At 42.4% G+C, this 13,870-nt stretch overlaps 1 protein-coding gene across 1 annotated transcript in view; it reads left to right on the forward strand.

Moving 5' to 3' along the window:
• The first annotated feature begins 821 nt into the window (after positions 1-821).
• The window catches only part of FGFRL1 (fibroblast growth factor receptor like 1), a 135,731-nt gene continuing 122,682 nt past the window's right edge, over positions 822-13,870 (forward strand). The window contains exons 1-2 of the mRNA XM_069977257.1: positions 822-999; positions 5,964-6,054. Coding sequence (XP_069833358.1) covers positions 5,994-6,054 — 61 coding nt within the window. The 5' untranslated portion in view covers positions 822-999; positions 5,964-5,993. The remainder of the gene's footprint in view (positions 1,000-5,963; positions 6,055-13,870) is intronic.

Below are 13,870 nucleotides of genomic sequence, written 5' to 3' on the forward strand. Positions count from 1 at the left end.
GCTCAGTATTAGTGCATGTCTATAGCAGCAATGTAGATCTGCAACAGCTGGAGAGCCACAGGTTGGGCATCACGGCTCTAAAGGCTGTCATGGCATGCTGGGACTTGTAGTTTGGCAACAACTGTGGGGAAGATCTAGTATTGTCTAGTCTAAATACAATTGTAGCAAACCCTCAGCTGTGATAAGCATTGGGATGTTTCCATTCACTGACAGCAAAGAGACAAGGAGACACTGAGCTGTATCCCCGCACACACTCAGCTCCGCTACATCTTTAGGGTATGTTCACACTTACCGGATCCGCAGCAGATTTCATTTAATTAACTGAACACAGAATTAAATCTGCACCATCAAATCTGCTGCGGATCTGCTGCGGATCCTGTAGGTGTGAACGCACCTTTATAGTCACATGTCTGCAGGGTGTCTCTCCCGGTCACACAGTCCTGTCCCCCGTGGTCCCCCTTGCTCGGTGTCCGCTCCCCGGTTAGCGCCCCGCTCCATCCCCGGGTATCGCTCTACCTTGCGCTCACACTGCACGCTCACACACACACACACACACACACACACACACACACACACACACACACACACACACACACACACACACACACACACACACACACACACACACACACACACACACACACACACACACACACACACACACACACACACACAACAGGAGCCCCAGAGTAACAGCGCGCTAAGGGTTAAGGATTCCGCGTGACGCTATTGGCTCGGGAGGAGAGCGGCGTGCGCTGATTGGCGGAAAGTTTTGGAGTGGGAGGGTCTTGTGTTCTCGCTCTGCGGTCCCTGGAATCACAAAGCCTGCGGGGAGCGCATAGCACGGCAACTACCGGAGCGGGGATCCCGGGGGCTCTGCGTGTCCCAGCCCGGGGCTAGCACCAGCACAGCGGGGGAGCACGGGGATATAGCGGCTCTGTTATATGTGGTTACTACGAGGAGGAGGAGGAGACCCCCGACTGCACGGACTGCCCGGAGGTGGGTGATCAGCGGCGGCGGCGGGACACGGCATCATCCGTACACCTCTACAGGGCGGCATGTGCCCCGGGCATCACTGATGGAGCCTGCCCATACCCATCACCCATACATCACCCATACAGTGCCAGGATAACACCAGCCCATACATTACCCATACATCACCTATACATCACCCATACAGTGCCAGGATAACACCAGCCCATACATTACCCATACATCACCTATACATCACCCATACAGTGCCAGGATAACACCAGCCCATACATTACCCATACATCACCTATACATCACCCATACAGTGCCAGGATAACACCAGCCCATACATTACCCATACATCACCTATACATCACCCATACAGTGCCAGGATAACACCAGCCCATACATTACCCATACATCACCTATACATCACCCATACAGTGCCAGGATAACACCAGCCCATACATTACCCATACATCACCTATACATCACCCATACAGTGCCAGGATAACACCAGCCCATACATCACCCATACAGTGCCAGGATAACACCAGCCCATGCATCACCCATACAGTGCCAGGATAACACCAGCCCATACATCACCCATACAGTGCCAGGATAACACCAGCCCATACATCACATATAATCACCTATACAATGCCAGCCCATGCATCACATATATATTACCCATACAGTGCCAGCCCATGCATTACATATACATCACCCATATAGTGTCAGGCAGCCACCAGCCCATACATCACCCATACAGTGCCAGGCAAACACCAGCCCATGCATCACCCATACAGTGCCAGGCAGCCACCAGCCCATGCATCACCCATACAGTGCCAGGCAAACACCAGCCCATGCATCACTCATACAGTGCCAGGCAAGCACCAGTCCATACATCATACATACAGTGCCAGGAAGCCACCAACCCATGCATCACTCAAACAGTGCCAGGCAGGAGAAGACACCATCCAATACAGTCCCCTGTAATAGCAGATGCTGTATGATACAGTGCTTTTTGGGAGCAGATACTAAGTCATATAGTACCCTAGAAGAATACCCAGTATGCCATACAGCAGCCACCAGCCCATACAGTGCCCTATGGTAGCAGATACTGTGCCATACAGTGCCCTATAGTCGCAGATACTGTGCCATACAGTGCCCTATAGTAGCAGATACTGTGCTCTATAGTAGCAGATACTGTGCCATACAGTGCCCTATAGTAGCAGATACTGTGCCCTATAGTAGCAGATACTGTACCATACAGTGCCCTATTGTAGCAGATACTGTGCCCTATAGTAGCAGATACTGTACCATACAGTGCCCTATAGTAGCAGATACTGTGCCCTATAGTAGCAGATACTGTGCCATACAGTGCCCTATAGTAGCAGATACTGTGCCCTATAGTAGCAGATACTATACCATACAGTGCCCTATAGTAGCAGATAATATACCATACAGTGCCCTATAGTAGCAGATACTGTGCTCTATAGTAGCAGATACTGTGCCATACAGTGCCCTATAGTAGCAGATACTGTGCCCTATAGTAGCAGATACTATACCATACAGTGCCCTATAGTAGCAGATACTATACCATACAGTGCCCTATAGTAGCAGATACTGTGCCCTATAGTAGCAGATACTGTGCCATACAGTGCCCTATAGTAGCAGATACTGTGCCCTATAGTAGCAGATACTGTACCATACAGTGCCCTATAGTAGCAGATACCGTCCTTGTACTATGTCACATAAGCAATAGAATATGCTATAAAGTTAAACTATGAGCCAATGCACCATATGATACCTAAAAAGAATAACCCTACGCTATAAAGTGACATATAACCCAAAGAAAGGCCTATAAGAATAGCAACTAATCATACAGTGCTATATAACCCATATGCTAACTCTAGAATAACAAGTACACTGACCCATAAACTGTCCTATAAGAACATCAACCTATAGTGCCAAACAATATCCATATCCATGGGAATAACCATATACCAAAACAGTGACACACAAATCCTATAAAATCCTATAACAATAACCACCCATGTAATATCATATAACCCATATGGTGCTGTATATTTATATACCAACCCGTACACTGCCCAAGAACCCATAGAATACTAAGTCCCAAAATGCAGAAACCTACAGAACACCTTCTACCCTATGAAGAGCTGCTGGCCCATAGAGTGCCCAACAGCAGCAGCACCTAACCCATTGGCTGCTACCTCTTCTCTTATGTGCTCCACCGGAACAAGTGTCCTATAGGACTTCCCTGTAATAATCCTCTAATAACATGTCATGGTCATTGTATAGACTGCTCATTGTTACATTTGTGTTTGTACATATTCATCCTGTTATTATATACAAGTAACTGTGTGTGAAACCTATCATTTATACAGTACATAATAGATACAGTGCCCTATCCAAACAGCACATTACCCATACAATGCCCTATAGAAGCAATCCGTAATAGACACAGTGCCCTATACAGACAGAGTAACCCTATACTGTGTATATATACAGTGTCCTGTACCTTCATTTATACATTGCCATATAAGAGCATCTAATAACCCGGAGTGCCCTACGTGAACGTTTCCCTATAAGAGCGTCCTATATCCCATAGCGTTACCTGTATGCACAGCCTAGTTTTACATGAGCGGTAAGCACCCCATAGATTTCCTATAAACAGCACATAAACCATACAGCGCACTACAGTACACAGATCAAAGGAAATCTTTACAGCGTGTAATAAGTGAGGGGCGGCCATACATCTCTGTTCACAGACTAGGTAGCCGCACACAACGCCTATGGCCAATGTTACAGACGTAACCCTATGAATGTGGCGTATACACTTATATCTGATATCAGTATTGAGCCCTATGGGTCAGAATGTCTCATGATGTACGAGAATGTGTGTCACTCAATGGCCAAGTATATAGAGAAAAATTTCAACATTCCAGCATGTGATGGCAGATTATCAGAAGTGGTGGATTATCGGAGGGGTATGCCATCAGGATGTATACATTGCCAAGCTATATAATCTGTACACAGTAAACCAATTTGTGGCTCTCCAGCTGTAAAAGAACTACAATTCCCATCATGGGGCATTCTGGGAATTGTAGTTCCACAACAACTGGAGAGCCACAGGTTAGCGACCACGGCTGTATACAGTGTATGTATCCGGCACAGCGATGGAGGGCCACATGGTACATTCTCAGGACCCCGCTCAATTTCTTAAACTAGGTTATTCTTGGCTCCCAAGTTGCTCCTATTTACTTTAAAACCTTCCCGGAATTTGATATTTTGACTCAGAAACGCGGCGGACAAGTGTCCTGTGTTCATCAGGAGCTGAACCCACTGAATGCAGCTTTTCATGACGGCCCATCAATGTGACTGCGCCGTATAGGAAGTGAAGACCTATAGAGCACGTGGCGCTATTGATACCACATAGGGCCAGTGCAGACCAGAGGATTGACCTCTTAGGTTAACCCCTTAAGTATCAGGCTGTTTTTTTGTTTGTTTGGCTGGCAAGGGGTTAATAGCCCCCTCCCCCCCTGCCATCCCCCTTTTTTTTTTTTGCTAAATTTGTCGTCCAGATTGTAGGTGTAATTATTTAACTTGTTGGAATCAATCCGCGGATTGTTGTGTGTCCCCAGGGTGGGAAGCGTTTACAAGAGCCAGGAATTCTGACACTGTTTAGAGAGTGAGAGTTTAGCCGTGTACTTGGCTGCAGTTAACGTGCACCTCTGGGCTGTTTTCACAACTCGTTTGTAAATCGCGACGCCCTTTGACACGCTCGTCGTACGATTAATTGGCATCGACATTTAATTGGCAGCGACGTCGCATTGTCACCTACACTGGAGGAAACGCATAGTCCCAGATTGACATTGTTGGTGAGTTAGATTGTAAGCTCTTGGGACCAGGATTTTGTAATCAATAATAATAGGCAGTACAAATATAGTAGTAAAAATAAGATCACAATTACACCCAGGGCCGGAAGGAGATCGCATGGTGGTTTTTAATGCAGATTTGAGCGTTTTAATGGGTACTGTCACTTTAAAAAAAAACAACAACTTTTGATACATCGTAGGGACATGTCCAAAGTTGGGATCTTGGTGTTTGACCCTTTGCTGATTGTTAGAGCTGGGAGAAGTGCTGGGGTATGCGCTTCACTCCTCAGCTCACACTCTTTTCCGTTTTGCTGAAGAGGACAAGTTTCATTTTTAGTCTATGGGCCTGTTTCCTGACACAAGTCGGAGATAGAAGCGCCCAGCTATGTGCTTCTCCCACCTAATGATATAACCATTGTTGAGGTTCTGAATACCCAGACCAGAACACTATAGGGGCAAATTCCCATAGTGCAGATTTCTTTATTTCACAAATTCCTGCAATCAGTTGATATTTTTTCTCACATTTGCATTTGGAGTTTAAGCTCTGTAGGTCACTGTCATTATTATTATTATTTTTTTCTTGTAATATATTTTAGCAATTTTTTTATTCATTGTAATGTGGCATACATAGTAACTAGAGATGAGCGAACCGGGTTCGGGTTCGCGTCGATCCGAACCCAATTGATCGGCATTTGATTAGCTGGGGCTGCTAAATCTCTAAGGTTGTCTGGAAAACATGGATACAGCCAATGACTATATCCATGTTTTCCACATAGCCTTAGGGCTTTATCCAACTTCAGCAGCCACCGCTAATCAAATGCCGAAAGTTTGGGTTCGGATCGACTCAAGCATGCTCGAGGTTCACTCATCTCTAATAGTAACAGAAATGTACAGTGACATCATGTGTTTCCGTTACAGCAACATCAGGTCTTTTCGAGGTTATTACATTTTTTAAAATTTTAATTAAATTTCGAATAAAATTAAAATTTCTTTTATGAAAAATTAGATTTGTGTTCTTTGAAGATCTGTACTGGATAATATTGAAGTCAGATGTTTAATTTTGTCGTTCTTGTTGTTGCCTTTTAGGTATTTGAAAGGCTGAACGCGGCAGACATCATGGAATTCCAGTTTGCTTTTCTTGTTGCTGGACTATTTGCGTTTTGCGACTCTGCGAGAGGTAAGACTGATGTGCAAGAGTAATGTATGGCGACTGGAAAAGGGGGAGGAGTTGTCTAAAACAGCCAATCAGATTTCATCTTGTTATCTTCTGGTTGTTGTTTAAACAGCAAAAAACTATCAGATTGGGCGTTGTAATTAGTAAATGTTTTTCCCGTGACAACCAATGACTTTTCTGATTCTAGAAGTGGATGGCGCCGATTGCTATAGGTAACAAGCTAATGTCTCAGGTTTGTGTTTTCCTTTAAAAAAAAAAAAAAGTGAACTCTTTGAAGTTTTTGTCATGTAGTGGATGTGCCGTGTTGGGGAACTCTTTGGTGAAGTCTCTTATGACGTATGTTACGTTTGCATAGAATCTCATATTGGTGTAAATCAGGGATGGGGAACCTGTATCTCTCTGACTGCTGCAAAACTACAATTCCCATCACGCCTAAAGCTGTGGGTGTCCAAGTATGTAAGTTTTGCAACAGCTGGAGGGCCACATCCATCCGTGGTACAAATCAGTGAGAGACATAGGCATTGTGATGCGTTCCCTTTGTATTGTATTGATCTGGATGTAAACAAATGTTTCCATTCACTGACAGCAAGCAGAGACAATGGAGGCTGCGGTAAGGCTCCACTAATGGATATATCAGATGGAGTTTTTTTTGTTTTTCTCTGGGTAAACCAAACAAACCATGGGTGTCATTCCCCCTCAGTGTGAATTGTGACGGCTCCTGCGGTGCGGCACCTTTGTTATCACCATCAGACCATAATGGCAGCTGCTTAAGAGATCACTTGGTTTATCTTAGAGGAAGCCGGACACTAAATGCTTTACGACCTTTTAAGAAATTGTCTGACTTGGAATAGATTGTAGCTTTAGTCATGGCTGCTGCTGTATAACAAAGGGGGGATGAAAATGGAAACATTTATTTTTTCAATGTTTTGATTATATTTTGATTATTTGATTGTAAGTTTATAATTTACCTTAGACATTGTGAGACCATATACACAGGGTGGTCCAAAAGTAGGTGGACAGTATGTGGAATAGGGTTAGAGATTTATCAAACATGGTGTAAAGTGAAACTGGCTCGGTTGCCCATAGCAACCAATCAGATTCCGTCTTTTATTCCTCACAGACTCTTTGGAAAATGAAAGGTGGAATCTGATTGGTTGCTAGCGGCAACTGAGCCAGTTTCACTTTACACCATGTTTGATAAATCTCCCCCTTAGTGTGTAAATGAGCTAAGAGGTCAGAACCAGCTCAGTGGGATGGTTTTGGACCTTTTATATCAAATGGGCCTTTTTGCCCATAGCAACCAGTCAGAGCTCCATTTAATGTCTTCTATCATTGGTTGCTATGGGCAACAAGGGCTGGTTTACATTTAGGTCATTAGCGCCACCAACCACGCCTCTGTGAGCGGACATGGCGGTGAACATAAGTCTCATGTAACTGTCGTCGGTTGCTCCTCAGCCCCTGCACAGTATGCTCCTCTGTATTAGAGGCTTCATGCAATGAGATTGCTGTTATTGAGTATGAGTTTCTTTTCTCTAAGGGCATGTTCACACAGCTGCAGAAATGCAAAGTATCTATCATCTGTCAGTCTATCTATTATCTATCTATCTATCTATCTATCTCCTATCTATCTATCTCCTATCTATGTATCTCCTATCTATCTATCTATCTATCTATCTATCTATCTATCTATCTATCTATCTATCTATCTATCTATTTATTACCTATCTATCTATCTATCTAGTTCACATAGACACACACAACATAGAAGGATCTATCTATCTATCTATCAGGAACTCTTGCAGCACTCCAAGATAAGGTGAAAACAAACGTGTTTTTATTCCGTAAATGCGAAATTCACATGCAATGTTTCTGCTCCTTAGTGGAGCCTTTCTCAAGTGCTTGAGAAAGGATCCACTGAGGAGCGGAAACGCTGCATGTGAATTTTGCATTTACGGAATAAAAACACGTTTGTTTTCACCTTATCTTGGAGTGCTGCAAGAGTTCCTAAAAGATATTGAAGTCTGTTTCATCAAGTCCCTGCTCGCTGGCACCCCCTGCACCTGTATAGCAGTGCGTTCCTCTTGAAAACTTTATCTATCTATCAATCTATCTATCTCCTATCTATCTATCTATCTATCTATCTATCTATCTATCTATCTATCTATCTATCTCCTATCTATCTATCTATCTATCTATCTATCTATCTATCTATCTATCTATCTATCTATCTATCTATCTGCCTGTCTTATCTATCTTCTATCTATCTATCTATCTATCTATCTATCTATCTATCTATCTATCTATCTATCTATCTATCTATCTCCTATCTATCTATCTATCTATCTATCTATCTATCTCCTATCTATCTATCTATCTATCTATCTATCTATCTATCTATCTATCTATCTCCTATCTATCTATCTATCTATCTATCTATCGGATTATCAGCATTTCCAGAATAAAGGACTTTGCCCTCCTCTCATCTATGTATACGACATATATTACGGGATTATATCCCCTTGTCTGACTTCGCCCCCTCCTCCCCTCCCCCCGCCGCCTCCGTTGGCCTCCTTACAACCTGCACTTGATCTCTTAGCGGTGCGCTGCACTTAGTGGAGCGTACACAAGTGTGAAACTGCACAGATCCCTGCGAGAACAAAGCCGGAGGAGATCAGGACTGAAAACACCCGCCACATCTGGCTTAATTTTTCGTGTTATGTTTTAGTGCTACAAATTTCTCCATAATTTGTATTTCATTTCCTGATCTGCGAGTCCTCAGCGCTGTGCCGGAATCTGCAGCGTCTTTTGTTAAACTCCTTCGCTCCGTCTATACGCTTTATGTAACAGGTGTCGGTAGCCCTGGGCACAGCAGCTGCTGGTGCACTACATCTCCCGTAGCGCCATGCAGCAAGCAGCAGTTCTCATAGGGCTTTACATTACAACAGTGGCATGTTTGTGCTAAGAGCTCGGAGGTACCTGGTACAGTAGTAATGTGACTTCAGCTCCGGGTGGCGCTCACAAAGGAGCTTTTGTTGGGTCGGCGTAACCTAGAATTTCCTCTGTGAGCTTCTGTTTTTTTTTTTTTTGTAGAATATTTTTGTAGCCATTTTGCTGGCGTCTCTGATATATATATATATATATAAAGGGGGGCTCTGCTTTACCGGAGATCACAGAATTTCTTAGACACGCAGTTGGCGTCCCAGCAGACGCGATGTCATGTGCGGCCATTCCTGGAGTTCTATGGCAGGTTTACATCTAACCCTAGCCGGGCATAGATTTCATTTTTACGCTACGACCCGGCGAAGCAGCTGTTGGTTTGCAGTAGTTGGTATGCAATGTGTGCGTTCTGTGGCCTCAGACAAATAAAATAAAATACAGATGTAACAGAGATGAATTTGTTATTGTGACATTGTATTAAAGGAATCCATGTTAGTTACATAGTACGATTCACACATGTCTATCAAGTTCATGTGGCATGCAGCAGAGCTGAATTTGTTATTGTAACATTGTATTAAAGAATCCATGTTACATAGGTGCAGAGTACTATTGACACATGTCAATCAACTTCATGTAGCATGCAGCAGAGCTGAATTTGTTATTGTAACATTGTATTAAAGAATCCATGTTACATCGGTGCAGAGTACTATTGACACATGTCAATCAAATTCATGTAGCATGTAGCAGAGCTGAATTTGTCATCGAGAAAGGAAGATCAGTGTTAACGTATTACGCTATCCATTTCCCACTTTGGATATCAGTACATCCACCGGGATCCTTGCCTTTTGATTTTATCGCCCACTTGGTGGATAAAAAAAAGTACAGTGTGAATACAACCATGTACATGTAGCAGAGCTGAATTTTCTATTGAGGAAGATAAATTATCCTAATACAGGTGTAGCAGAGCTGAACGTCCCACCAACGTTATTGTCAAAGAAATCTTAATACACATGTAGCAGAGCCAAACTGGTCATTGCAAAATGAAATAACGGTTTTATAGGGATTCTAATATGGATGCAGCGCAGCTGAATCAGTTATTGAGTCATAGAGATTATTATAAGGAATTCTAATGCAGGTGTAGCAGTGCTGACTTTGTCACTGAGTTAGGAGGATGATTTTATAGCAATTCTAATATAGACATAGGAAAGCAGACTTTTATCGTAGAATTCTATGGTAGATGTAGCAGTTGAGTTGTCCTCAAGGTATTTTAATATAGATTTATTAAGACAATCCATGTTACATAGTTACATAGTAGAGTTGACACATGTATCTAGTTCATGTGGCCTGTAGCAGAGCTGAATTTGTCACTGAAAAAAGGAGGATCAGTGTTAAAGAATACCTATTAGGTTGTGTTCACACCATGCTCAATATCCCTCTTTGAGTTGAGTCAGCCAATCAAAACACAGGTACAGGTAGCAGAACTGAACTGCTCACCCAGACAGAAAATTATTTTCAGAGAAATCCTAATACATATGTAGCAGAGCTAAGTTGGTCATTAAGAAAGGAGATCAGTTTTTAAGGGAGTCTATGATAGATGCTGCAGAGCTAAATTTGTTATTGAGACAAGAGATTGTTCTTAAAAGAATTCTACTACAGATGTAGCAGTGCTGACTTTGTAAAGAGTAAGGAAGAATTTGAATAGAGATGTAATTTTATCATAGGGTTCTAAAGTAGATGTAGCAGAGTTGAATTGTCCTCAAGGCATGGGGATTGTTTTTAATGGTATGCTAATATAAATGTAGTAGAGCTGTGTTTGTATTTTTAAAGGGACCAAAACTGTGTGTGTAGAGATTATATCTATAGTAGTAAGGAAAAGTACACAGTAACACTAGGTGCACCAAATGACATACTCAGTTCAGAGTCCATAGTATACTTCATTGAGAGCTTATTTTATTAGTGACTATAATACAGTTGTAGCCGAGCTGAGTTTGCCATTGAGAAAGTGAGATTATTTTATAATGGTCCATAAAACAGTGGTCACAAACTCAGCTCTGATGATGTCTGTGTTCTATATACCCTAAATCATATAAACTATATACAACCATTAGATGTAGCAGAGCTAAATTTGAGCTGAAATAGAGATTAAATATGCAGATGTAGCAGAGTGGAGTGTGTCATTGCCATTTCCGTTCCATGATAATAAAGGTATATAATAGGTTTATGTGGCTTACTTATGGTGCGTTTACACAGACAGATTTATCTGGCAGATTTTGGAAGCCAAAGCCAGGAATGGATTTGAAAAGAGGAAAAATCTCAGTCTTTCCTTTATGAGAAGTTCCTTGTTTATAGTCTGTTCCTTGCTTTGGCTTCAAAAATCTGTCAGATAAATCTGTGTAAACATACCATTAAGGTCCATTTACACAGAAAGATTATCTGACAGATTATCTGCCAAAGATTTGAAGCCAAAGCCAGGAACAGACTATAAACAGAGATCAGGTCATAAAGGAAAGCCTGAGATTTCTCCTTTTTTCAAATCCATTCCTGGCTTTGGCTTCAAATCTTTGGTAGATAATCCGTCAGATAATCTTTCTGTGTAAATGAACCCTTACAGATGACCATGATTATCTCAGCTCTGCTACTTCTGAATCTGAGTTATTTTTTTTTACCTTTTCTCTAAACCAGTGTCCTGATCATCATTCAGTATTGGAGCGATCGCCCGCTGATGTCATACATGGAAACTATTTTTAGAATTTTCCGAAGTTACTAAAATAACTTGTATTTTATTAATAGGAGTTGGTGAGATGTTTTGTGTCATTAAAGTTTTAAAGTCTTCACTCTGGATCAGTAAATATAGAGTTGGCGGCCATAATTACAAGTGTCCGACCCCGGGCCGTGTCCAGTGTGGTTGCAGAACTGTTATTTTCTGGTGCTCTGTTAGGGATCCAAACCTCTATGTATGATTTCCTTCTTTGCTTAAACATAGCAGATTATAATATTATTTAAGAATTATTTTTTTTGCTACGCAGTTTGTATTTCTGTGCACATAATCAGATTAACCTTCTGTTTGCCAGTAATCATGTTTGTTCTAAAAATCAGGGATGATTGGGGAAAACCAGTGAGATCCCCTGACCATAGAGTTCACCTGCAGCGGCCACTACAGGTGAAATGTAGTATTACATGTACATTTCACTGCTGCTTTAGAAGTGAATACTCAAGGACATGTTTGGTCACTCACGATAAGGAAAGTAAAAGGTATATAGATGTTTAGGCATGTGCCATAGAGCGTATATATGACAGATGTGTTGTGACATGAGCTCTACTACGGCATCAGCCATAATTACAGCTTGCTCAGTGGGTGGCGTACAGTCACCCTCATTGTTCTGTAAGTGGAGTTTCTCAGAATGGCGGCGTACCCTATAAGCAGTGTTGATCCATTAGATTAGCGATCCTAATGGTGAATCACATGCTGGAGGACTTGTATTGGTTGCAGCACTGGGGATTCAGGTACAGGAGGCAGAAATGCTTCTGTTATATCCCTGTGTGTATGAGCTGCAGAGCCGGTGACATTGGATACATATAAGACGTTCTGTTCCGGAGCCTCCATAATCTGTTATAACCTGGCTCCTACCATACAGTTCAGCAGCTGCCCGGGGCCACAGGGTCACCCTGAGCTTATCCCCAGCTGTAATACGTGTGAACCTGGTGATAAGACCCAAACCAGACAGTGTACGGCGGCATTACAGGGACCAAAACTTTATATCTCTTTACATGGCATATCTATTTATTTGTCTATATCTATCTATCTATCTATCTTATCTATCTATCTATCTATCATCTATCTATCTATCCATACTGTGGGAGACAGATGCCAGTGTACAGCTGCTAAACAGCAACATCCATCTGAGCTATTCATTGTGACACCCTCCCAGCATGTATTTCAGCACACCCTTCAATCAGTTTAAAAATATTAGAAAAAAATCGATATCTACCTATATCCCTCCATAAGCAGAACCCCAAAGCTTCTCAATGAACCAGTGACCAAACAATATCAGCTCATAGACCTTTAGATATCCCATCACTCAGAATATAAGCCATGGAGACATGAATCCTTTGGTTCCTAGCTTAGACGTTGCTGTATGTTTGGGATAACTTGACGTGAGGTCAGTGGGGGTGTAATGCTATCCCCTGACATTTCTCAATAGTATTCTAAAAGTGGAGGTACTCTTTACGCAATGTGGCTGGAAGACGCTTGTCTACAGTCTATGTCTGAGGCTAACCCTAAACCATCAGTCAGCCATGATATTGAGTCAGCCAAGCTTCGTGAAGGAGCAGCCTAGCACTATTTTAGATTAGGGTTAGAAAAATCCCTGGAGAAAATAGCTGATGCAGCGGATGAATTTTTTGGATTGTTTTGTAGGGTCTTAATACCTGAGTAAGGCGCACCGCTTCTCTGAGAAATCTGGTCGTCCTTCTCAGTCTTTGAGCCATTCCTCATTTCTATATACACACACGTCAGAAAAGTCTTATTCCAAACACCCTGTTAATCTCCGCCATGTAATAACGCAGTTATGTTATAAATCCATATTTCATTGCGTTTCAAGACACCGCTCCTAGGTAGGCCTTCAAAACCCGTCGACAGGAATAAAAACACGTCTGGGTTTCTTAATTTGGAAAAGTCTGCCATCTTTCCCCCCGGTGTTTATTAAGAGCGAAATTCAAAGATGTTTAGTTTTCCAGAGACAAGAAAAACCTGTGAGCGCATTATATGGAGGCCGTAATGGGGGGACGCGGCGCTGTAGATAAATGCAGCCGGTAATGAGACGGTAATTTGGGGAGCGAGACGTTTCGTATGAGAGGGACGTTTAACATAATGGTGTAATAT

This window comes from Dendropsophus ebraccatus, chromosome 7 (assembly GCF_027789765.1).
Source record: "Dendropsophus ebraccatus isolate aDenEbr1 chromosome 7, aDenEbr1.pat, whole genome shotgun sequence".
NCBI lineage: Eukaryota > Metazoa > Chordata > Amphibia > Anura > Hylidae > Dendropsophus > Dendropsophus ebraccatus.